This window comes from Archocentrus centrarchus, unplaced genomic scaffold, assembly GCF_007364275.1.
Source record: "Archocentrus centrarchus isolate MPI-CPG fArcCen1 unplaced genomic scaffold, fArcCen1 scaffold_115_ctg1, whole genome shotgun sequence".
Lineage (NCBI taxonomy): Eukaryota > Metazoa > Chordata > Actinopteri > Cichliformes > Cichlidae > Archocentrus > Archocentrus centrarchus.
In genome coordinates this window covers 92,527-120,149 of record NW_022060161.1, presented here as the reverse complement: position 1 = coordinate 120,149, position 27,623 = coordinate 92,527, and the positions used below count along the sequence as shown (strand labels likewise).

The following is a 27,623-nucleotide window of genomic DNA, read 5'->3' as shown; positions in this document are numbered from 1 at the left end:
TCCAAAGCTCTCCAGTAAAGAACCACACAAGCTTCGTGATCTGTCAGATCTGATGTGTGAACTCCAAGCGGCAAAACTAGATGGATATTTACCAGGGTTAAGTTACCTTGACACAGCCAGGGGAGTAGGACCAATAGTGGAGAAGCTGCCCTTTCATCTCCAAGAAAAATGGACAATGGTGGGTTCAAAGTTTAAAGAAGACCACCATGTTAGCTTCCCACCCTTCTCAGTCTTTGTGGAATTTGTGAAAGGTCAAGCCAAAGCAAGGAATGACCCAAGCTTCGCCACAACTTTCAACACAATGACTCTCTCGCATGCCAATCACACATCCAGCTACAAAAAAGGGAAATCAACAGGTAACTACAACCAAAAGCTATCAGTCACAGTGCACAAGACAGACGTAGCATCAGAGGGATGCAGGACCAAAGAAGCAGGTGAAGACATTAAAAGACAGTGTCCTATACATCACAAACCCCACCCACTTAAAAGATGCAGGGGTTTCAGAACTATGCTGCTTGATGACAGGAAAAGGCTGCTCAAAGACAATAACATCTGCTATCGCTGCCTTGCTTCCACCAGCCACCGAGCCAAAGACTGTACAGTCACGATTAAGTGTGAAGAGTGTGACAGTGAGAAACACCTGGCAGCTCTTCACCCTGGCCCTGCTCCACAGATGTCCAAGCCTCCCTCATTCCATAGAGAGCACGGCGGGGAGCAAACAACTGCACAGGACTCAGATGTTACTGCCACATGTACAGAGGTATGTGGAAATGAGATTGCAGGGAAATCCTGTTCTAAGATCTGCTTGGTGCAAGTCTATCCCAAAGGTCAGCGAGACAACATCAAAAGAATGTATGCGATAATCGACGATCAAAGCAACCAGTCTCTTGCAAAGACAGAGTTTTTTGACATATTCGATATACAAAGCCCAACTGAACCATACACACTGAGAACCTGTAGTGGTATAGCACAAGTGACTGGTAGAAGAGCGTGTGACTACATAGTTGAGTCATTAGATGGAAAAATTAGTTTTTCTCTCCCCACTCTCATAGAGTGCAATGCCATCCCCAACAATAGAGAAGAGATACCCACTGTAGAAGCTGCTTTACACCACCGCCATTTGAAAGCAATAGCTGCTGAAATACCGCCTCTCGACCCAAGTGCAGATATACTGTTGCTAATAGGACGAAACCTTCTGAGAGTTCACAAGGTGAGGGAGCAAATTAACGGCAAACACAACGACCCATTTGCACAGAAGCTTGACCTGGGCTGGGTCATCATCGGGGAGGTGTGTCTTGGCAACGCTCACAAGCCAAGTGAAGTGAACGCTCTGAAAACACATGTATTGGACAATGGCCGCCCAAGCTATCTCACTCCCTGCAACAGTCGCTTCAGTGTGAAGGAGGACTTTAGTCTGAGCCAAGCCAAAACCATTTCCAATAAGTTGCTACCTGTTCACCCACACGAAAAGCTCACAGTTGAGAATTTAGGAGAGGCTGTGTTTTGTCGCACCAATAAAGATAACCAGCTCGCTCATTCCGTTGAAGACATGATCTTCCTGAAGAAGATGGAGGCATTCTTCAAAGACGACACTAACAGCTGGGTTGCACCACTCCCATTTCGAACCCCCAGACGCAAACTTCCTGACAACCGGTCCTATGCCTACCAGCGGCTCATGTCCCTGCGACGTATGCTTGACAAGAAACCAGAAATGAAAGCACACTTCGTTGAATTCATGCAGAAAATGCTCGACAACCAACATGCAGAACTTGCACCACCTCACAACAAAGACAAAGAGAACTGGTACCTCCCGATATTTGGTGTATACCATCCGCAAAAGCCAGGAAAGATACGTGTGGTGTTTGATTCGAGTGCGCGGTTTGATGGAGTGTCCCTCAACGACATACTGCTTTCTGGCCCGGACCTGAACAACACACTTTTGGGTGTGCTGCTTCGCTTCAGGAAAGAACCTGTTGCCATCACTGCTGACATCGAACAAATGTTCTACTGCTTTGTAGTCCAGGAAGATCACAGAGATTACCTTCGCTTCCTGTGGTATGAAGACAACGACCTCACCAAAGATGTAGTAGACTATCGAATGAGGGTGCACGTCTTTGGTAACAGTCCCTCCCCAGCAGTGGCGATCTATGGGCTGAGAATGGCAGCAAAGGAGGCAGAAAGTGAATACGGAACTGACGCCCGAAACTTCATAGAGAAAGACTTCTATGTGGACGATGCATTAAAGTCCTTCTCAACCGAAGCTGAGGCTATTGACATTTTACAGAGAGCTCAAAAAATGCTTGCCCTCTCAAATCTACGTCTCCATAAGATTGCTTCCAAGCAGAGATGGAGTTGTGAGGAAAGTGGAAGTGAAGGTTACGCATGACAAGACTACCAAGATGTTCTATAGACCTATTTCGGATTGTATCCTTCTTTTGTCTCTAAGAGATTAGTTCAATGTTTAAATAGATTATAGTGGCATTCTTACAATAATGCCAGGCGGGGAGTGTGTTGGAACTGTTTTTGTGTTGTTGCCTCTCCGAGCCTGTGGGGGGCGCAGGTTTTCACAATGCGCTATGTTAGGCTGATTTGTAAATAGAAGAAGTGAACGGAAGTAGTTTTCTCAGGAGGTAGAGAAAGCATGGTGCATCTCTGACAATCCAAAGCCATCCGCTCCTTCATATCCCTTTGAGTGGCAATATGAGTAAGTTTCAAGGTTGTATGTGTTTGTAAGATATTATGCGTGTGATTATTCAAATAAGTTTGAGATGTTTGATATGCTATATGTGTCAATCTAGTGAATCCAATCTGAGTTCATGCAGTGCGACCGCTAAATTGGAATGAACCCTTTAATGTGCCTTATATATCAAAGGAGATGTTAATTTGATTTAAGTGATCATATTATAATTGTATACTGAGTACTTTTTCTGTATTTTGTATTGTTTCAGTTTCACACTTTTTTACATTAAATCCTGTCCAACTACAACACGCGCCTGTTCCTTGGAGGAAGTGATGTAAGAGAGAGTTTAGCTGGCTGTGAATCTCAATATAGGACACGGGGTCACATTGAGTGCAACAGTACACCGTCCATCATCCACTGCGCCCACAGGTTACGCAAGACTGCCTTAAAGCTGCAGTTCACGGAGATGTCAAGTGGCTGGAGTATTTTGGTTCATGTGTTATAAATGTCACATATACGTCGCTCCGGAGTATAGGTCGCACCCCCAGCCAAACTATGAAAAAAAGTGCGACTTATACTCCGGAAAATACGGTATGTGTTTTTATTTTGATCTTGTAACTTTAGCCTGACTGTTGGGAACAACTGTTCAGTTATGATTTTTGCTTCTATGATCATAAAAAACTAAGTTATTACTTTTTGTGGTGACAAACATTTATATCACTGTATTATTTATGATACAACAGTTTCCTGGTATATCATGGTACTATTATTTCTGCATATATGTGTCTTTATGTTGGTTTACAGTGGCTCCTTCTTCAGTCAGGTGTATATAGAATAAAAATAATTTTATTGTCATAAAAAATAATAAAATACAACCATAGAACAAATGATCAAAACCTTTCTGTTTAATTCTTTGCTTTGAAGCCCAAATTCTTCTCTCTGCAGGTAAAAACACCTGTAAGCTTTGTTAGCACAGAGTAAACAGAGCCAAACTACAAACAGTTTAAATATTTGTCACAGGGAGTCGGTCCTTAACAGGCTGCCTGCTCTGCTGTTTGCTTGTGATGCCACTTTTTGTCGTATATTTGGCTCGTTTACGTTAATGTTTCCACAGCAGAGCTGGAAGTGGGCCTTTAAAACCATTTACATTGTTTGTCTTTGACTCACCTGGTTTCCTGTTGCTGTGTGTGGGCGGAGCTTCCTGGGTGGTGTAACCTCTTCCTACCATATATAGGTCCATGTTACATTTGCCATTATGGCTGCTGGAGTTTGGCAAGTGTCCCTAAAGAACACAATCAGCTTAAATTCAAACTGATGACTCCTTCTAGAAGTGAGTCCTGTTACTTTGCAGCCATATTGAAACACACTGGAGCACTTACAGTTATTTTGAAGCATTATCTAAATTAACTTTCATTTCAAAGATCAACGGGACATAAAAACTTCATGCACAGAATATTCAGTCAGATGTGATAAAATCAGCTAAAAGTTTTCTTTGTACACAAATAAGATTTTAACAGCTTCTCTCCTGGTAGTTATACTTCCACCATCTTTCTATCTAATATTTAGTCAGAAATTTCAGTTCAGAGTTGAGCTCCATGTCTCTCTCTCATAATGTCTCTGCTGCTACCAGGACCTAACCTAGCAGTGACCAAGGATCCCACAGTCTGCCCTGCAGCAGTCCAACAGAGTTCATCACTGTAAACTGAACCACAACACTGCAAACTACCCAGTTTAGCCTGCACTTACTGTCCAGTATAAACTTTGAATAACATGAATTATCATTTCATTTGCTTTCAGAAAACTTTCTAGAAGATGAAACATCATGTACAGATCCAATATCTGACTAAAACTCTAAAATGAATGATAACGTTACCTGTAAGCTTTAAATTAGTAGTTTATCAAAGGACACTTGCTGAGCAGTCTTTACCTTAGAAAGAGTCTCATCTTCCTCTCATGTCCTCTCTTTGTTCCACCGTTCTCCAGCTCACAGAGTCAAAGTGTGACTTGTTTGAAGGCTGCAGGAGAAAGTCTGTATGAAATGAGCCGTATGAAAAATGAACAGACACAGCTGTGTCCAAAATCACTCACTGCTCACTTATAGTGAGTCCCACAGTTTGTTGTGGTCTATGAATGTACTCTGTATAGTATGGTGGTGATATATAGTATTTCATGCAGTGTTGTAGTATCACAGTCATACTTGTAGTATGACTGTGATATTCTGGCCCTATATAAGCATTATAGTATTACATTGATGTTATTGCACATTTACAGTGGTGGGAATGCAGTACGACAATATTATTGCAGTATTACATTAGTATTATTATAGTAAGACATTAGTATTGTAGCACTACCACACTAAGGTTATTCTAGTATTAAATGAGTATTATTGTAGTATTATGGTGGTAGTATTGTAGTTCTTGTATCCCAGTAAGCTGAGTGTTGTAATGTAAACAGTAAAATGTAATTGGACGTTGGCAGAGATGCTCTTTATTCCAGGCGACGTACAGGATAAAAATGTTGAAGGAATTCCCTGACTTACACTGTCTTTGTGTCTTTGTTTAGAAGCAGAGCCACACAGATGGATCCAGTTCTCAACCCTGTCATCGCTGTGGTGGTGGGAAAGCGTTTCTCTGTGACCTTTGTGGGAAAACTTTCAGTCATCAAGTGAGCCTAAAAACACATCAGCGTAGACACACTGGACACAAACTGAAGTACTGCAAAGAATGTGGGAGAAGTTTCCCCACAACAGGTGAATTAAAATGTCATGAACTCATCCACAGTGGGGTTAAAAAGCACCTCTGTGACCAGTGTGGGTCATCCTTTATCTCTGCAGGTGACCTTAAAGCACATAAACGAGTCCACACAGGAGAGAAACCATACAAGTGCAGACACTGTGACAAAAGCTTCTCACATTCAGGTCATCGTAACCTTCATGAAAGTTCACACACTGAACACACTGAAGGGAACTACAGCTGTGACCAGTGTGACAAGAGCTTCAGGAATCTCACTTCATACTCCCAACACAAACGATCCCACGCTGCAAAGAAACTGTTTCACTGTTACCAATGTGCAAAAACATTCTCTTCATTATCTGCTCTGTACAAACATCAGCGTGATCATGCAGGCCTGAAATCATTCCCATCATTGGATCACAATGAATCTGCAGACACACAAAGATCCTCTTCTGGTCAAACTTAAAAACCTTGAGATCCGGCTCCACAGAATTCCGATGGAATCTCCTGTAAAGATCTGATGAGGGAGCTGTGAAAGAAAATGTTACCATAGTTACATTTTTTCTAGAAATTAGTAGCATGCAGTTATTTGTATTTAGTTTTAGTATTTGTGTTATAAAGTTGTGTTCAGGTGAGATTGCAGCAGTATTATAAGTTTGCCATCCAGTGGGCTGGATTGGACTAATTGAATGTTTTGGTGGGCCTCAGGCCTTATGTTTGAGTTCGTGTTAGTGATTAGCTTTTCTCCAGAAGTCAGATTAAAAATCAGTTCTTATCTTACATGTTAGTTTGTACTGAATCGGTTTTATCTTCATGTTGTTGTTGTTTTATTGTTTGTGTTGCAAATCCTGCAAAGGTTAAATAAAAATATTTAAAAATGTTAAAGAAACAGTTTAATAATGAATCATTTGAGCCATGATGTCACTTCCAATCCAAGTTTATTTATAAAACACATTTAAAACAACAAGGTTGACCAAAATGATGGACATGAAAATGGGATAACACAATAAAATAAATATAACACACACAACAATAAATATATGTATGAAATCACAAAAATATCAAAGATAAAATTAAAGCCTCAAACAGAACTTGAATTAAAATCCAAGGTAAAAAGGTGAGTTTTTAGAGAGGATTTAAATGACTGTATAGACTCTGCAGTACGAATATGAAATGGCAGATTATTCCAGAGTCTGGGTGCTGCGACTGCAAAAGCCCGATCCCCTCTATGTTTAAAATGAGACCTTGGCTGCACTAAGAGCTTCTGGCTAGCTGATCTCAGGGCTATTTTAGGGTTACATAGACTGAGCAGCTTCGCTACAGTGGGGGAAAAAGTGTTTAGTCAGCCACTGATTGTGCAAGTTCTCCTACATAGAAAGATGAGAGAGGTCTGTAATTCCCATCATAGGTACACTTCAACTATGAGAGGCAACATGAGGAAAACATCCAGGAAATCACATTGTAGGAATTTTAAAGAATTTATTTGTAAATCATGGCGGAAAATAAGTAAAGAACAAATAAAGCTCCTCAGCTCTGACGCAGCCACAGTCAGACTGTTATCTGAACATTTCTACTGCAGAGCTTCAAATGTTCAGCAGCCTGTGTCTCTGTGTACAGTCCACTAGATCCAGTCAGAGCAGCAGCTGCTCCAATGATCCAGAAGGAACCATGTGACCTCAGCAGCAGCTCTCAGAGACTAAACATAAAGTTTTGGGTCATGTGGGGTGATGGTTTAATGGATTAACGCTAAAATGCAGGACAAGTAAAAAGGGACACATATATTGATGACTTTCAGTACTAATAATTACCTTCATGTTTATCTTTCAGATATAAACCTCTGAGAAACACTGGACAGAGATTCTTCTGTAGCAAGGAGGGCAGGAAATGCCACAGCAGGTGTTACAGTGGAGGTGCAGCGGTACATGACTGACCCACCACTGGAAAGATCAGATGTGGAGAAGCTGTGAGCAAGAACAGGTGGGCTGATGGATGAGGGGATCAGGTGACTGGAAACAGTGGGAACACACTGAGGCCACCTACAGGGCAGGTGGGGAACAGCAGGGATCTGAAATCATCTCAGCTGTTAGTGAGAACTTACAAAAAATGTCCTTCAGATGCTCTAAGTGATCAGACTTGATGCCAAACAGAAGATAAATCCACTGATTCTTTGTAAAGTTCATCTGCTGCTCACATGAATCCTGTGATCAAAGCTTTATTTGATTGAAGCTTCTTCAAAGCACATTTGAACATGTTGAGCTCATCAATGAAAGTGCAGACTGAGAGTGGATCACATGATTTTGAAGGAGTGTCAAACATGTCCAGTATTGTCACACATGTCTAGATTGTCTCTGATATCATAACTGCTCAAACACTGATGATCATTTTTGAAGAATTATTACTGATGGCAGCAAAGTTTGAATGGAGCTCTCTGTCTGCGCTGATTTGTGCTGGAAGTACAAACGCAAACTGCATGATGTCACTTTAAAGTGACATGAAAATGAAAATGTGTCTGTGAACATTGATGTGTGTGTGACTGCATCCTCCTCCTGCCCCACCAAAGCTGCAGCAGGTAAACTTTCCTCCTGACACATGTGAAGGTAACGAGATCAGAGCTGCAGCGGCAGCATGAAGGCAGGGTGCAGTCTAAACTCTGCTTTATGAATATGAACATATGCTCTGACATCAACCATCAGCCCGCTTTATGAAGCCAAACTTACAGGAAGTTCAGAAAAAGAAGAACTTTATTGATCCCAGAGGGAACTTCATGTGTCTGAAGCTCAGCTGCTGTTTGTATGAGCAGTGAAAAGCCTGACGGCTGTGGGTACCAATGATTTCCTGGATCTCTGCGTTTCACAGCAGAGAGAGAGAGAGGAGGCTTCCAGCACTGATGCTCTTTGTTCCATAAAGATGTTAGAAAGTGGCTGATCATAATAAGCTCTGCTCACAAACATTGATGTCTCAGAAAGAAGCACAGCTGCTCACATTTGTCATTAAAGTTGGATTTCAGAGAAGTGTGAGCTTCACATTGTGTCTCTGATCCCAGAGTTTGATGAGACTGTTTCCTTCCTCTGCCCTGTGACAGCTGGGAGAAAGTCTCATGATCATTGGAGCTCAGCAGACTTCAGTCAGATCTGAGCTAAACAGTGGATACAGGCTGAAACTGGATCCCAGCTTCATCTGTGCATCCTCACAGACAGCTGCTGTTTAAAAACAGCTGCACACACACATCACTGCTCCATGTGCTTTTTGGAGACACTTCCAGATCAGAGTGAAGCAGCCCAGTCTCATAATGAGCTCACTAAAATGTGTCTGTATGAGATCTCTATGAGAGAAGAGAGAAGAGCAAAGATGATGTCCAAGGAAACAGGAAGAAAGAACTAAACTAAAGCTTTGGAAACAAGATCTGGGCTGCAGGTGCCCCTCAAAATAGAAACCAGAGCTCAGCTGTTATCCTCTACACAACCTAGCATGCAGTAATATGACACAGCTCCAAACAGCACACATTTCAGAGCTTTTCCTCAGTGTTTGGATCGTGGCAGTGAACACACATGTTGCTTTAAATCCACATGCAGTGTGTGAGCGTGACTGGCAGCCTGTGCACTGAGACCATGAACGCAGCTGCTTCCCTGAAGCAGCTTCTTCTTCTTCTCTGCATCAAAGTGGCAGAAAGAGCCCAGGCTGCTGTGATCTACCAAAAGGAGGAGGAAGAACATGTGAGGGGAAATCACTCAGATATATCCAGGAATTCAATGCAGCATCTCAGGGAGCTCAGTCTGTCACAGCTGCTGAGATCAGCTCACTACAGGAACACTCACAGTGTCAGGGAGCTCCTGTCTGGGAACCAGTGCTTTTTATGTCTCTGACCATTTCACTTCCACCATCCATTTAACTCAGGGAGGTCAAAGGTCAGCTTGGTGCAGGCTGCTGAGTTTAGGAGGACGAGCATTTGCTGTCATTGGCTCAATGATGTGCTTCTCTCTGTGGCTGGGCTGTATCTGGGCTTATGTCGTACCTATCCCCTGTCAGGCTCAGTGAGGTTCTCAGGGGAACCCGCCGTGTTTAGGTGGCCGTGAACGTGGGTGGGAGAACGTCTGTGGCTGTGCAGGCTGCAGCTTTGTTGCTGCTCTCTTTACCCCACTGCTTTGGAGGGTGGAAATACCCCCACTAGTTAGCTTTGGCTGCTTAGGTAATGGGACAGGGGGGTGTCACCCATTAAACTTTAAGCTCCACTTTAATGGCGAGATATAAAAACAATCAAGGACACATGAGCTTCATAAGGTCGGCCATCTTTATATTTGATATTCATTTCTATGTGAAGAAGCTGAATCAGACTCTTCAATCAATCAATCAATCAATCAATCAATCAATCAATCAATCAATCAATCAATCAATCAATCAATCAATCAATCAATCAATCAATCAATCAATCAATCAAAGATCTTTATTATCCCCTAAGGGCAATTGTTTCCACAGCCAGTAGTACAGTAATCCTAAAACAGTTATACCATGAAAACATACATAAAAACAAACATAAAAACAAATATTAAATCACAACAGATCATTTAAAAACATAATCGCTGTTGGGACAAAAGATTCCCTCAATCTATTTGTCCTACAACCTGGTACCCGATATCTGCATCCAGAAGGAAGCAACTTAAACTCCTGGTGCAGTGGATGGTCTAAATCTTGCCTTTTTCACTGACCTCACCTTTTGTAGGTCAGTGAGGTTGCTTAGGGCTGTGCCAGCAATTTTTCCGCACACCTTTACAACTCCTAGTACTGTATTTCTATTCTTAACATTTAAAAAAAACAAACCAGCAGATGAGATTAAAAGTGATAACCGACTCAATAAAACAAGATTAAAACATTATCATAAAACTTGAATCCACATTAAAACAACAGAGCTTCCAATAAAAATACATGGTGCAATGGTCGAGCTCTCAGTGATCTAAGCAGCTGTTCCACATCTGTTCTTATTGTTGTATCTTCATGTTTCTGCTGCTTCTGTCTCCAGATCTCTGTGGGAAACGGGCTCTTTAATCTCAGTGCTTCTTCCTGAACAGCTTCAACAAGGTTACAGATGCTTCATGGCTCAATAACAGCTGCTGCTGTCTGATAGTGTCAGCGAGACCTGAAGCAGCGGCTGACGAGGATAATGAGGAACACAACGATCTGCAGAGATCCTCCATGTGCAGTCAGCACAGCGGCTGCATTAGTGGCTCTTTGAGTTTCCTTCCATCTGCTGTGAAGCTGCAGCACAACAAACACAAAAACACATCTTTGGCAAATCTGGGATCTTAATTCCAAATGTGTCCTAATCAAAGTGTCGCTGCTTAGTGGAAACGAGCATCAGGACCCAGAAAGCTCTGAGATGAAGTCCAGCAGCTCAGATATAGTGTGATGATCAGAAGATCAAAGCTGTCAAAGCTGTTTAAAGTCACATTTTTGTAACTGTGAATCAGTTCAAAGAAGTGAGCTTTTCTCTTTGTGTTAAACACCAACAGCAGCTTCTCAGACCGAGCTTCACTGAAGCACAACCAGAAACTGAGTGGCAGCAACCGTCCCTCCAAATGTCTCATGATAACAAGAAAAACAGCCTTTCAGTTCACGCCTTCAAACATTTCTTCCTCCACTTCTTCTGAATGTGCTCTGCTGTGTGTGCTGCTGTGAAGACAACAACAACTACAGAGGAGGATCTTTGTGTTTGCAGCGTGCAGCTTGAATGTGCTGTGTAAGGGGGAAGAACAGCCACAGTTATGGACAGCAAACAATCCTCAAGTGTAACATTAAACATGGATTTAAAGATCATGTTTCCATGTGGTTCCTCTGCCATGTCAGCAGGGCTGTACTGTGCAGCCTCTGATTGATCTGTAAGGATCACTTCTGTAATATGAGCACAAACAGATGCTCTGATATCATTACAATATACACAGCAAGGATGATGACACTAAATTTACTGAACAGCTGGATGAACATGAAAATATCTCCATCATTTCAAAGAGCCAGCAGAGTCATTAGAATCACAGTGAGCTAAAAGATGCTCTGAAACAAACTGCACTGGATGCTGCAGCTGAGGAGAAAAGAAAACTGCTTTGATCAAACTGCAGATTTGAACTCAGAGCTTCACCTGTGAGGACTTTCATATATGACCTTTGACATGCACAGCAGGAACAGCCATTTCTACCTGCAGAGCTTCATGTGTGGAAACCTTCACAATATTTAATAAAAACATGAGCAGCTAAACAGGAAAAAGCTGATTGTGAACCAAAAGTCCAACATCCAGTGAAGAAGAAAAGCTCAGAACAGTTGAAGGAAGAAAAAAGCAGAAAACAGCTGTGAAGGAAAATGACATGAAATACTGATGACATCATTCAGCTGGATCAGCTCCAACCCTGTCATCCTTTATATTTTTGTGATTTCTTACATATATTTATTGCTGTGTGTGTTAAATTTATTTTATTGTGTTATCACGTTTTCATGTCCATCACTTTGGTCAAACTTGTTGTTTTAAATGTGCTTTATGAATAAAATTGAACTGGAAGTGACATCATGGCTCAAATGATTCATTATTAAACCGTTTACATTTTTTTAAAATTTTTATTTAACCTTGGATTTGTGGGATATGACAACAAAAACAATAAAACAGCAACAACATGAGGATAAAACAGATTCAGTACAAACTAACATGTAAGATAAGAACTGATTTTTAATCTGACTGCTGGAGAAAAGCTAATCACTAACACAAACTCTAACAGCTAAAACACTTTAAATCCAGGAAGAAGGTTTCCTCAAACATTTCAATCTTATGGATCTTTTGTCTCAGATGTGTTAAATTCAGGGTTGTCAAACATAAGGCCTGAGGCCCACCAAAACATTCAATTAGTCCAATCCAGCCCACTGGATGGCAAACTTATAATACTGCTGCAATCTCACCTGAACACAACACACATTTCTGCAACTTTATAATACAAATACTAAAACTAAATACAAATAACTGCATGCTACTAATTTCTAGAAAAAATGTAACTATGTAACATTTTCTTTCACAGCTCCCTCATCAGATCTTTACAGGAGATTCCATCAGAATTCTGTGGAGCCGGATCTCAAGGTTTTTAAGTTTGACCAGAAGAGGATCTTTGTGTGTCTGCAGATTCATTGTGATCCAATGATGGGAATGATTTCAGGTCTGCATGATCACGCTGATGTTTGCACAGAGCAGATAATGAAGAGAATGTTTTTGCACATTGGTAACAGTGAAACAGTTTCTTTGCAGCGTGGGATCGTTTGTGTCGGGAGTATGAAGTGAGATTCCTGAAGCTCTTGTCACACTGGTCACAGCTGTAGTTCCCTTCAGTGTGTTCAGTGTGTGTACTTTCATGAAGGTTACGACTACCTGAACATGAGAAGCTTTTGTCACAGTGTCTGCACTTGTATGGTTTCTCTCCTGTGTGGACTCGTTTATGCACTTTAAGGTCACCTGCAGTGATGAAGGATGACCCACACTGGTCACAGACGTGCTTTTTAACCCCACTGTGGATGAGTTCATGTAGTTTTAATGCACTTGTTGTGGTGAAGCTTCTCCCACATTCTTTGCAGTACTTCAGTTTGTGTCCAGTGTGTCTACGCTGATGTATTTTTAGGCTCTGTTGATGACTGAAAGTTTTCCCACAAAGGTCACAGAGAAACGCTTTCCCACCACCACAGCGATGACAGGGTTGAGAACTGGATCCATCTGTGTGGCTCTGCTTCTAAACAAAGACACAAAGACAGTGTAAGTCAGGGAATTCCTTCAACATTTTTATCCTGTACATCGCCTGGAATAAAGAGCATCTCTGCCAACGTCCAATTACATTTTACTGTTTACATTACAACACTCAGCTTACTGGGATACAATAACTACAATACTACCACCATAATACTACAATAATACTCATTTAATACTAGAATAACCTTAATGTTGTAGTGGCACAATAATAATGTCACACTATAATACTAATGTAATACTATACATTTAAATTGTAGTACTACATTACCACCACTGTAAATGTGCAAGAATATCAGTCTAACACTATAATCTTTATATAGCACTAGAATTCCACAGTAATGCTACAATATTGCTAATGAAATATTATATACCACCACCATACTATACAGAGTACATTCATAGAGCACAACAAACTGTGGGACTCACTATAAGTGAGCAGTGAGTGATTTTGGACACAGCTGTGTCTGTTCATTTTTCATACGGCTCATTTCATACAGACTTTCTCCTGCAGCTTTCAAACAAGTCACACTTTGACTCTGTGAGCTGGAGAACGGTGGAACAAAGAGAGGACATGAGAGGAAGATGAGACTCTTTCTAAGGTAAAGAGTCAACGACAAACAATGTAAATGGTTTTAAAGGCCCACTTCCAGCTCTGCTGTGGAAACATTAATGTAAACGAGCCAAATATACGACAAAAAGTGGCATCACAAGCAAACAGCAGAGCAGGCAGCCTGTTAAGGACCGACTCCCTGTGACAAATATTTAAACTGTTTGTAGTTTGTCTCTGTTTACTCTGTGCTAACAAAGCTTACAGGTGTTTTTACCTGCAGAGAGAAGAATTTGGGCTTCAAAGCAAAGAATTAAACAGAAATGTTTTGATCATTTGTTCTGTGGTTGTATTTTATAATTTATTTTTTATGACAAGAAATTTATTTTTATTCTATATACACCTGACTGAAGAAGGAGCCACTGTAAACCAACATAAAGACCCATATATGCAAAAACAATAATACCATGATATACCAGGAAACTGGTGTATCATAAATAATACAGTGATATAAATGTTTGTCACTACAAAAAGTAATAATTTTGTTTCTTTTGATCATAGAAGCAAAAATCATAACTGAACAGTTGTTCCCAACAGTCAGGCTAAAGTTACAAGATCAAAATAAAAACACATACCTCACAGTAACTGCACTTGTAGAGTCTCTTTCTGCTGTGGATCTGTTGGTGTGCTCTCAGGTGCTGTGGAGCTTTAAAAGTCTTATCACACAGGTCACATTTATGAGGTCTCTCCTCAGTGTGGGTAAACATGTGGGATTGTAAGTGTGCGTCTGTTGCACACTTTTTCCCACACTGATCACAGCAGTACACATCATGTCCAGTGTGAATACGTAGGTGTGCATTTCTGCTCCCTATGCTGCTGAAAGTTTTTCCACAATAGTCACAGCTGTATGCCTTAATTCCAGAGTGGGTAACTTGATGCATCTTTAAGTTAGTACTGCGATTAAAAGCTCTGCCACACTGATCACAGCTGTACGGCTTCTCTCCACTGTGGATGAGTTGGTGTCTTTTTAAGTGTCCAGCCAGGGTAAAAGACTTTCCACACAAGTCACAGCTGAACGGCTTCTCTCCACTGTGGATGAGTTGGTGTCTTTTTAAATTTCCAGCCAGGGTAAAAGACTTTCCACATAAGTCACAGCTGAACGGCTTCTCTCCAGTGTGGAAGAGTTGGTGGGTATTTAGGTTACTCTTCCAGGTAAAATCCTTCCCACAGTGATCACAGGTGTATTTTTTTCCTCCCTTCCTTCTGTGAGGTTTGTCAGCGTCCTGAGAGCGCTGACTTCTCGCTCCATGTTGGTCCTGCAGTGACAGAGATACAAACAGACGGGACAACACTGCAAATGGATGAAAGCCATCCTGGAAACTTGTTTTATCTGTGAGTTAACAGACACATCCTGGTCAAAGATGAATCCAAGATTCCTCACAGGACTACTGCAGGCCACGTGAATGCCATAAAAGGACAGCAAACACACACTTTTCAAGTACTGTATGCATATATTTTCAAATAAATAACAAAGCAAATATGAGTTCTCTCTCACTGAGTTTCTGATCACACTGACAGACAAAGTCCACAGTGTTGAACTGCAGTTTGTGATGGTAGTTGTTGTTCTGCTCTGCAGCCTCTGTGAGTTTAGTGTAACAGCACATGAAGCAGCTCTCCACCTTCTGCAGCTTCTGCTTAGAGTGACCCTAAAGCTTGAAGCAGATCTTCAGAGCAGAACAAGGACTACTGCCACCAGCTGCACATCCTTGATGAAAATGATGTATTGTATGATAAATTGTGGGTTTGATCTGAATCTTGATTATTAATGACTTTGTTTCAGTGTCCTGTTAAAATGTGACCTTTTTATTTTGTCTTGTTGTAACTTCAGTGCTAATTGGGACCATAATAAAACAAACCAACAGCAGCTGATGAAGTCACACAGTTTCAATAATAGTGTAACACTGAGATTTTTCTCACCTGTTGTGTTGAACTCATTGTTTCCTCTGTTGAGGCTGAAAATGTTCCTCTGCTGCTCCGTCAGACTCTCCTCCTCCTGATAATCAGCTGCAGGAGAACAGATCTGTATTAGAAGCTACCACACTGCACTGTTTGGGGGAATGAGCCCTTTAAGGCTGGATTTGGATTGATACACTTTTGTGGGATACGTCCAGTTCTGGCCGGCTATTTTAGGGTGGGCATCTAGAAACAGTAGGTGGGAAACTTCTTTGAAACAAAGACAGAAGGTCTGAACAGCCGACTAGTAACCCACAGGTTTGTGGTTGGAGTCCCTGTTCAGATGCTGACATCTCTGATGCTATTTTACCACCGCTGAGGAGCTGGTTCGTGTGCCAGTGCATGAAAATCGCTTTGCTTTTCTCATGTAATACACATGTAATATGGTAGAAAACTTGATGTTGAGATGGTAGAGTTACGCCCTTCTGCTGCTTTCGTCATGGGTTCTTGGTTCCAGACCAGCTAGTTTGCGGGGCCGGAGTTGAACCCGTTTTTCGGCCGAGCACCGAGTACTTCCACGGTGGAAAACCCGCCTAACGATTCAAATAAAGGCACCGGCACCGGAACCCTGTTGGGAACGAGGCCTTAGAGGAACAAAGTGAATGCAGACACACACAGAGACAGACTCTTTCCAAACCCTCAGAACAAAAGCTGTCCAGCTTTGTCTGTCTGTCAAACATCACTACCCTATACACCTCATTCACTCACAAACATTAACACATAGACCTACAAGTTGGGGAGGAGGAGGGGTGGATGGGTCATCTTACACCCCGATTTCTTGCGTCTCACCCGGGGTAGGGGTCGGGTGGTTCCTTGGGGACCGGGCTGGTGGCGTCCTGGGGTCGCTGTTGGCCCTGGGGTGGTTTCCACTTGCCCCGCCTTCAGAGGGTTGGTAGCTATGGATGAATGTGTGTCTTTGTGTATTTGTCACCGTCTCCGTGAGTATGGGTGGGTGAGTGAATGTGTATGTATGGCATATCTGTGTGTGGGTAAGTATGTATGGGCATGTATGAGTATCTGTGTATGAATGTGTACACGGGTGTCTGGGTGTGTTTGTATGTATGGCTGGACCTGGGTCTGGGCCTTGTGCCTTGCCTCCTGGCCGCTCCTTGCTGGTTGCCTCCTCCCCCCTACCCCCCTGGGATGGGGGTGCCTCGGGGTTCCTGGGTGGGGCTGGGTGTTCTGGCGTGGGTGCTGGCCTGCCCCCCTTGGGGGTGTGGTGCGGGGCTGCGTTGGCTTCTTCGGCGTGGAGGGGGGGCTCTGTGGAGGGTCGGGCGGTCCTTGGGTGCCGTGGGCCCGAGGGCCCTGCCGCCGGCCAGTGCAGGGGGCTGGCCGCTGGGGGGGGGCTGGCTTCTCATCGCCTTGGGTTCCCTGGAGCCCTCGCTCCTCGACTGGGGGGGCTCCGTCTGAGACCACCCTCTCCCGTCTGCTGGGGTAGGTGTGCGGTTGTCTTTGGACTGAGTGGCCGGGGGTCTTCCTGGCTCTTGGTGGGCTGCTGGTGGCCTGGGTTTCCGGGGGCTTTCCGTACCTGCCTCTAGCTTCTGATGGGTGGAGCTGCAGCGTTTTGCCCTCATTGGTAAGTACGTTCCATGACACAGACACAAACATGACACAGACACAAACATGACACAGACACAAACGCCCACTCAATCACAACTCAACAAAATTGTTGGTGTGCGTAACATGCTTTGTTAGTTTTGTTTTTCACACACAAATTTATTTTTGCAAGTATTGATAGTATTTTTTTATATGTTAAAGTGATGAAGTATCGAATTAATAGACGTGCTCTTTCCCCTTTTTTTTTTTGCTCCCTTTCTCTCTCCCTTTTTCTTCTCTTTATTTTCCTCTTCTTCAGCCTGTCAGCTCTGGCTGTTACATAGTATGTGGAAAAATATGGGAATGATTTCAGGCCTGCATGATCACGCTGATGTTTGCACAGAGCAGATAATGAAGAGAATGTTTTGCACATTGGTAACAGTGAAACAGTTTCTTTGCAGCGTGGGATCGTTTGTGTTGGGAGTATGAAGTGAGATTCCTGAAGCTCTTGTCACACTGGTCACAGCTGTAGTTCCCTTCAGTGTGTTCAGTGTGTGAACTTTCATGATGGTTACGATGGCCTGAACATGAGAAGCTTTTGTCACAGTGTCTGCACTTGTATGGTTTCTCTCCTGTGTGGACTCGTTTATGTACTTTAAGCTCACCTGCAGTGATGAAGGATGACCCACACTGGTCACACAGGTGCTTTTTAACCCCACTGTGGAAGAGTTCATGACATTTTAATGCACCTGTTGTGGTGCAGCTTCTCCCACATTCTTTGCAGTACTTCAGTTTGTGTCCAGTGTGTCTGTGCTGATGTATTTTTAGGCTCTGTTGCTGATTGAAAGTTTTCCCACAAAGGTCACAGAGAAACGCTTTCCCACCACCACAGCGATGACAGGGTTGAGAACTGGATCCATCTGTGTGGCTCTGCTTCTAAACAAAGACACAAAGACAGTGTAAGTCAGGGAATTCCTTCAACATTTTTATCCTGTACGTCGCCTGGAATAAAGAGCATCTCTGCCAACGTCCAATTACATTTTACTGTTTACATTACAACACTCAGCTTACTGGGATACAAGAACTACAATACTACCACCATAATACTACAATAATACTCATTTAATACTATGAAAACTTTAATGTCATACTACAGTACTACCACTGTAACACTGCAATACTACCACCATAATACTGTAATGTTACTCATTTAATACTATACTAACCTTAGTGCGGTAGTGCTACAATATTAATGTCACACTATAATACTACTGATGTAATACTACAATAACATTGTAGTACTACATTACCACTACTGTAAATGTGCAATAACATCAGTGTAATGCTATAATGCTTATATAGTACCAGAATACCACAGTACTACTACAATACTGCTAATGATCTACTATATACCAACATCATACTATACAGAGTACATTCATAGACCACAACAAACTGTGGGACTCACTATAAGTGAGCAGTGAGTGATTTTGGACACAGCTGTGTCTGTTCATTTTTCATACGGCTCATTTCATACAGACTTTCTCCTGCAGCCTTCAAACAAGTCACACTTTGACTCTGTGAGCTGGAGAATGGTGGAACAAAGAGAGGACATGAGAGGAAGATGAGATTTTTTCTTTCTTTTTTTTTTTTCTTTTTTTTTTTTTTTTTTTTTTTTTTTTTAAGCCTGTAATGTCTGGTAGATCTTGCAAGCAGAACTGTGATCTGAATGCGTTGTTGTGCCAAACATATTTGCTATTTCAAGATGAGCTCTATAGGTTCTCAATAGGCTCTTCTTGTTGATGTTTTAACCCTTTATTTTATTTATCTGAGTTATTTTTCCACATACTATGTAAAAGCCAGAGCTGACAGGCTGAAGAAGAGGAAAATAAAGAGAAGAAAAAGGGAGAGAGAAAGGGAGCAAAAAAAAAAAAGGGGAAAGAGCACAAGTCTATTAATCAGATACTTCATCACTTTAACATATAAAAAAATACTATCAATACTTGCAAAAATAAATTTGTGTGTGAAAAACAAAACTAACAAAGCATGTTACGCACACCAACAATTTTGTTGAGTTGTGATTGAGTGGGCGTTTGTGTCTGTGTCATGTTTGTGTCTGTGTCATGGAACGTACTTACCAATGAGGGCAAAACGCTGCAGCTCCACCCATCAGAAGCTAGAGGCAGGTACGGAAAGCCCCCGGAACCCCAGGCCACCAGCAGCCCACCAAGAGCCAGGAAGACCCCCGGCCACTCAGTCCAAAGACAACCGCACCCCTCCCCCAGCAGACGGGAGAGGGTGGGCTCAGACGGAGCCCCCCCAGTCGAGGAGCGAGGGCTCCAGGGAACCCAAGGCGATGAGAAGCCAGCCCCCCCCCCAGCGGCCAGCCCCCTGCACTGGCCGGCGGCAGGGCTCCCGGGCCCACGGCACCCAAGGACCGCCCGACCCTCCACAGAGCCCCCCCCCCACGCCGAAGAAGCCAACGCAGCCCCGCACCGCACCCCCAAGGGGGGCAGGCCAGCACCCACGCCAGAACACCCAGCCCCACCCAGGAACCCCGAGGCACCCCCATCCCAGGGGGGCAGGGGGGAGGAGGCAACCAGCAAGGAGCGGCCAGGAGGCAAGGCACAAGGCCCAGACCCAGGTCCAGCCATACATACAAACACACCCAGACACCCGTGTACACATTTATACACAGATACTCATACATGCCCATACATACTTACCCACACACAGATATGTCATACATACACATTCACTCACCCACCCATACTCACGGAGACGGTGACAAATACAGAAAGACACACATTCATCCATAGCTACCCACCCTCTGAAGGCGGGGCAAGTGGAAACCACCCCAGGGCCAACAGCGACCCCAGGACGCCACCAGCCCGGTCCCCAAGGAACCACCCGACCCCTACCCCGGGCGAGACGCAAGAAATCGGGGTGTAAGATGACCCATCCACCCCTCCTCCTCCCCAACTTGTAGGTCTATGTGTTAATGTTTGTGAGTGAATGAGGTGTATAGGGTGCAGTTAAAATTGAGGGGACAGTTATGCCACAAGCGCCAACTGTTGGTCGTCAGCGCTTGCCCACACTGCCCCCCCAAAACCCTCCATGTCTAAAGTGCAAATAAAATTTGGAGACAGACAGTGACGAGGATCCGAGTGGGGCCACCTCAGCGGCCCATCTCATCAACCTCTGAGTAACATGCCTGCCCCAAAGGTCCTATGTGTATCAGGTTGTAAGTGTGTATGTGTTGTGAGTTATAATGACTAAAGTGCAATTAAAACGGAGAGGCAAGTGGTGGTGCAGCTCTCCACGTGGCCTCTCCATCCTACATCTGTGAGTGATGTGTATTCTGTGTGTGTGTGTGTGTGTGTTTGTGTATGGGGAGGGGGAGGGGGGGGGGGGGGGGGGGGGGCATATGACCAGGAAGAATCCTGGAAGAAGAGAGCCAGCTGTCCGCTGGCTCAATAGGCACCCCGACCTCCCACACCCCAGCACAGGGCAGGGGGAGGTGAGCCCGGGGCCGCGGTGACAGCATCCCGGAGCACTGCAGCACCCGAGGTTGGCGCCCTCGCCCCCACTGCAGAGGGCGGCCCGCTCCTCCTAGATGCCCATTCACTCAACAATAGACACAAACAGGCGACAGGACATACTGGCCTGGGCATGGAAATGCAGTGCCCAGTCCCCCCCAACCACCCCACCGCGGCCCCATCCCCCACCCCACCCCCCTGCAATGCAGGCACCCCAGGGCCCCAAAAGCGTAGACCGGACATCCCGACGTCAGGCCAACCCACCCCACCCGGCGGCGCGGCCGGGACAGCAGAGGCCCCCCCCGCGCCAGGGGGGGCCCCCCGGGAGCCGGCGCGGCCCCAGTGCCGGGGCCCCAGACCCCAGCCCCCAAGCCATACAGGGAAGACCAGCCATCCGACCGAGGGCCGGCACCACCCCCCCAAGCACCCCGCCCACACCCCAGGACCGAAGGCAGCACCATCCAAGCCCCCACCACCATCAACCAGGACAGGCACACAGACATCACCAGAAGGTCGCCCCAGGACCCCAGCCTCAGGAGGCTACCAGCTACCCAGGCCCCCGGAGTCCCCCCCCACCCCCCCACAAAGCACATCAGGAGCAGAGCCCGCAGCCCACCACCCCCACTAAGTAATGGAGCTGAGCAGTGGGAACCAAAGAGAGTCAAATTCCTCCAATTTGTTTTTAGAAGAAGCAGACATTCTCTCTAAACTAACATGATCTACTAATAAATTTCTGTACTGAGTAATACATAGTTTATTTTTTGTCTTCCAGTTCATGAGGATCATCTTCTTAGCGATGCACAAGGCAGTAAGAACTATGTGTGATATATTTAACTCCATAATTAATTCACTGACATCACCTAAGATGCATAGTCTGGGGGAAGTTGGGATACGACAGCTAAACCATGTGGATAGATCTTCACAAATCCTCTGCCAAAATCTCTGAACTGGTACACAAGACCACAGAGCGTGTAGATGATTATCCTCTGAATTGCTTGTACAGTGGGTGCATATGTTTGAGTGTGTAAGGCCCATTTGGAACATCCTTTGTCCAGTGTAGTATGTTCTATGGAGAATCTTATATTGTACAAGTTGTATTTGGGGTCTTTTAGTCATTTTGAAGATATTTAAACATATTTCTGTCCATAAATTTTGATCCAGGTTGACAGAAAGATCACGCTCCCATTTTGTAATTGGGAGGGAAACTGAATCATCAGTTTTTATTAATAATTTATATAATTTTGATAACAATTTTGGGGTACAGAGGTTAAGAAATTCTGTTACCCAAGTAGGCATTTCTAGATTCAATTGATTAAGGTTAAATCTTCCCTGTAGGACGGACTTAACTTGTTGATATTCCAGAAATCTACCGTTGCCAATTCTATATTTTGATATAAGTTCTTGGAACGTGATAAAATTTCCATCTTGGATAATATGTTCTAAGTTATTTATACCCTTATCACGCCATAACGGAAAATTCAGCATTTTCTTTTCTGACAAATATCTGGATTGTTCCAAATGGGTGTTAGTTTACAGGGGATGAGTGAAGACTTAGTTATTTTTAAAAATTCCCACCAGGCTGTCAGAGAGGTATTTATACTAAGGACTTTATAGCAGTTATGATGTTTAATACTGGAACTAATGAAAGGTAAATCTGAGATTTTTATTTTTCCACAAAACGCCTGTTCTAGATCCAGCCATGGGTTGTCTAATGAATTGGATTTGATCCACTTTGAAATATACTGCAATCTACTGCTTAAGAAATAGTAATAAAAGTTTGGTAATTCTAGACCTCCACTGTGTTTTGGCTTTTGTAAAGTTTTTAAGCTTATTCTTGACGGTTTGTTTTTCCATAAAAATTTTGAGATGTTTGAATCTAGTGACTTAAACCAAGGAAGAGTAGGTTTATTAGGGATCAATGAAAATAGATAATTAATTTTTGGTAAAACCATCATTTTAATGGCAGCAACTCTCCCCATGAGTGATATAGGTAAACTGTTCCAACGTGTGAGATCATCCTCTATTGTTTTTAATAAGGGGATATGATTTAATCGTACCAAGTCTGAGAGCCTGGCGGAAAAATTTATGCCTAAATATCTAATATTTCCTGACTTTAGTGGGGTCCTAGAGGTTCTCTGGAAATTACAATTCAGAGGCAAAACTGTTGATTTACTCCAATTGATAGAGTAATCAGATATAGATGAGAACTTATCTATCAGTGTGATAGTCTTCAAAAGAGAGCCTTGTGAATTCCCAAGGAAAAGTAATACATCATCAGCATAAAGGCTAAGTTTATGGTCCATATTTTCAGTTTGAATCCCTTTAATATTTACATTTTGACGGATTGCTGCTGCTAGCGGCTCAATGAAAATTACAAAAAGAGAGGGAGAGAGTGGGCAGCCCTGCCTAGTGCCCCTCTGCAGACTGAAACTTTGTGAAATGAGATCATTTGTCCTAACACGCGCATTCGGAGAACTGTGTAGTGTTCTGATCCAGTTTATAAAGGATGAACCGAATCCAAATTTTTGCAGAACTGCTAGTAAGAATTTCCAATTTACCCGATCAAATGCCTTCTCTGCATCTAAAGACACGATTGTCGTCTCTAATTTGTTAATAGAACAATAGTCTATTATATTTATCAGTCGACGTGTATTATTGGCTGAGTGCTGACCCTTGATAAAGCCTGTTTGATCTGGATGTACAATAAATGGAGTAATACTTTCTAATCTTTTGGCAAGGGCTTTGCAAATTATTTTAAGATCTACATTAATGAGAGAGATTGGCCTGTAGCTGGATGGGAGTGTGGGGTCTTTGCCTGGTTTAAGAAGCAGGCTAATGTTAGCAGAGTTTAAGGTTGGAGATAAGATGTGATCACTCTGAATCTGAGTTACCATTCTGAAAAAAATGGGAGCTAGCTCAGACCAAAATTCTTTATAAAACTCGGCTGGAAAACCATCTGGGCCTGGGGCTTTATTATTTGGGAGATGCTGTAGGGCTTCACTAAGTTCACACAATGAAAGAGGTAAATCCAGAGCTGCAGCCTGGCTGTCATTTAGTTTTGGTAGATTTATATTATTAAGAAATTCTTCAATTTCAGTATCAGATGGGTTAATCTGTGGTGAATATAAGGCTTCATAGAAGTCTCTGAAAGAGTTATTTATTTGTTGTGGGTCATGAGTAATAATACCAGTCGAGTCTTTAATAGAAAAAATAGCTGTTTTTTCTTTATTCAGTTTTAATTGCTTGGCCAGGAATTTTCCAGATTTATTTCCATGCTCAAAGTTTTCCAAACGCAGCCTCTGCAACATAAATTGTGTCCTTTTATCAATTATTTCATTTAGCTCCAGTTTCAGTTTCCTCAGGCTGATAATTGTATGTTCTTGTGGTGAAGTGGCATAGGCAGTTTCTAAAGATTTAATTTTTTGTTCTAATTCTAACACAAGTGCTTTTTCTTTATTTTTCCTATGGGAGCAGTGAGATATTATTTTGCCCCGCATTACTGCCTTTCCTGCTTCCCAAAGAACACATGGTGATATTCCTGGAATATCATTATATTCTAAGTATGCTGACCATTCCTTTTTGAAATAATTAATAAAATCTTCTTCTTTAAGTAATGATGTATTAAATCTCCAGTTCCTGATTGGTGGTGTGACTCTTTTCTGTGTCAGAGACATAGACACCGCTGCATGATCGCTAATAGTGATAGGGTGAATCTGAGTGTCTGTGATATCCATCATTATGGAGCTGCTAACTAAAAAGTAATCTAAGCGGGAATGAGATTTGTGTACTGGTGAGAAATAACTATAATCTCTCAAAGTAGGGTGATGTGAACGCCAAGCATCGCAAAGTCCAAAATCCTTCATGTACTGTTTAAGAATGTCTGCAGACTGCCAGTTCCTCTGACTCACTGCTGTACTGAGCCTGTCAATATCTGCATTAAGTACCAGGTTGAAGTCTCCTCCTATTACAAGTGTGGTGTCAGAGTGATCTGAGAGTGAAGTGAACAAAGCATGAAAGAAGGAGGGGTCATCAACATTTGGTCCATATATACTAGCAATACATAAATCTGTATTCTGTATAGATAAATTAAGTATTATAAATCTACCTTCAGGGTCTATTGTACTGTTGCTAATGTTAAAGTTTATCTTCTTGTTAATCAATATAGCTACACCTCTTTGTTTGGAGTTATAGCAGGCTGAGTACGTGTGAGGGAACTGTGGAGAGGAAAGAGTGAGCACAGATGTTTTGGACACATGTGTCTCCTGTAGAAAAACAACATCTGCTTTTAAGTCTTTTAACCGATTAAAAATTTTTAGTCTCTTTTCCCTCGAACCAGCCCCGTGCACATTCCATGAGACAAATCTGAGTGTGCTCATATTTAAACTAACTGATGGACTGTTGTGTGCTCACTAAGGATGTGTGTGTGTGTACATATGTTCTGTATGTTGGCGTGTGCCCTTTATATTGATGTGTGCGTGTGTATGTGCGCTGTATGTTGGTGTGTGTGCATCTGCGCTGTATGTTAGTGTAGTAAACTGTAGCATTGTAAGTGACGTAAACATATTGCTGAGTGCAGAAAGAAAAAAGACGTGTAAAAAGTGACCTAAGTGACATAAGAATGAAATTAGATGAGGGGAAAACAAAACAGAACAAACAAACAAACAAACGATCACGGTACTATGCTGACTCGTCGGCGTTAATGGTACTACTTAGACAGATTTAGACTATTTAATGGTACTGTTTAGATGGTTGAAAAAAAAAAAACTCAGAAAAGAACGTTAATATGGACACAGATCACCTGATCGATCAGCAGAGCCATGGCGTGGTGTTTTTGTCTCGGTAAAGCTGTCCGTTTACATACAGTTTGTCCACGGCGATGACAGCCCGGGAGCCTTCCTGCATGAGCTTCTTCCGGATGGGGAATAGAGCCTTGCGTCGCTCCAGAATCTCCTTTGGAAACTGGTCGTTGACGCTGAAGTCCGTCCCTCTCAGCTCCCGGCCGCGGCTCTTCACCAGCTCTTTTTCTTTGAAGTGTTCGAATTTGGCCACGATCGGTCTGGGTCTGCGTGCTCCGGGTCGCTTCCCTCCCAGGCGGTGGACTCTATGGAAGGCGATGGTCTTCACGGCGTCCTCCGGGAGCTTCAGGTGAGTTTGGATAAATTCCTTCACTGTAGCCTCCGGGTCCTCCTCTGCCTTCTCCGGGATACCTGAAGACACAAGATTTTCTCTCATGCTGCGGGCCTGAAGCTCGATAATCGATTCTTTAATTTTCTTATTTTCTTCTGAGAGCCGGGTCGTTTCCTCGGTGAGGGAATTCAACGACTCTCTGAGGACAGCGTTTTCAGCAGCCAGTGTTTCCACCTGATGCTGGCTGAACTCGACTGACTCCCGCAGGGCCTGAAACTCCTTGTGAAGGATTTCAACCAGGGCCAAGCGGGCGTCAAAGCTGGACAATTTGTTATTAATGGACTCCAGAATGTCCACAATATTGGTGGTGGGTGGCGAAGTTGCCTCTGGGGAATCTTCTGGGCGGCTTCTTTTTGTGGACGGCGTTGCTTTGCTGGTGGAGGGAGTCGGCGTCTTGTCTGTTTTCCCCATGACGACTCGCTCAAAACACCCGTCGATGTACCGCAGCAAACTATCCAGGTCCTCTTCACCGTCCTCCAGATTGTTGAAAATAATTTAAGTTAGGCTAAGAAACTACCTATATTTTTTGGTTTTAAGCCTGTCTAGTTATAAATTGGCGAAAAAAAAAAGGCTAATCACGCAAATGTTTGCTGATAGAGTCACGCCGCCATTAACGATACTGCCGAGATTCACAAAGTCTCGCGTGACTACAGCATAGTCTTCTCTTTCATACGGCTCATTTCATACAGACTTTCTCCTGCAGCCTTCAAACAAGTCACACTTTGACTCTGTGAGCTGGAGAACGGTGGAACAAAGAGAGGACATGAGAGGAAGATGAGACTCTTTCTAAGGTAAAGACTGCTCAGCAAGTGTCCTTTGATAAACTACTAATTTAAAGCTTACAGGTAACGTTATCATTCATTTTAGAGTTTTAGTCAGATATTGGATCTGTACATGATGTTTCACCTTCTAGAAAGTTTTCTGAAAGCAAATGAAATGATAATTCATGTTATTCAAAGTTTATAGTGGACAGTAAGTGTAGGCTAAACTGGGTAGTTTGCAGTGTTGTGGTTCAGTTTACAGTGATGAACTCTGTTGGACTGCTGCAGGGCAGACTGTGGGATCCTTGGTCACTGCTAGGTTAGGTCCTGGTAGCAGCAGAGACATTATGAGAGAGAGACATGGAGCTCAACTCTGAACTGAAATTTATGACTGAATATTAGATAGAAAGATGGTGGAAGTATAACTACCAGGAGAGAAGCTGTTAAAATTTTATTTGTGTACAAAGTCAGAAAACTTTTAGCTGATTTTATCACATCTGACTGAATATTCTGTGCATGAAGTTTTTATGTCCTGTTGATCTTTGAAATGAAAGTTAATTTAGATAATGCTTCAAAATAACTGTAAGTGCTCCAGTGTGTTTCAATATGGCTGCAAAGTAACAGGACTCATTTCTAGAAGGAGTCATCAGTTTGAATTTAAGCTTATTGTGTTCTTTAGAGACACTTGCCAAACTCCAGCAGCCATAATGGCAAATGTAACATGGACCTATATATGGTAGGAAGAGGTTACACCACCCAGGAAGCTCCGCCCACACACAGCAACAGGAAACCAGGTGAGTCAAAGACAAACAATGTAAATGGTTTTAAAGGCCCACTTCCAGCTCTGCTGTGGAAACATTAAC

At 43.0% G+C, this 27,623-nt stretch overlaps 1 protein-coding gene across 1 annotated transcript; it reads right to left on the bottom strand.

The window, feature by feature from the left end:
- Positions 1–10,609: 10,609 nt before the first annotated feature.
- LOC115775394 (zinc finger protein 45-like) lies at positions 10,610–15,724 on the bottom strand. Its single transcript, XM_030722926.1, has 4 exons — positions 15,702–15,724; positions 14,360–15,040; positions 12,890–13,160; positions 10,610–10,662 (listed from the first exon to the last, which is right to left on the bottom strand). The coding sequence occupies exons 1-4, from the start codon at positions 15,717–15,719 to the stop codon at positions 10,625–10,627; spliced, it is 1,008 nt and encodes a 335-aa protein (XP_030578786.1). The 5' UTR covers positions 15,720–15,724; the 3' UTR covers positions 10,610–10,624.
- Positions 15,725–27,623: the final 11,899 nt, after the last annotated feature.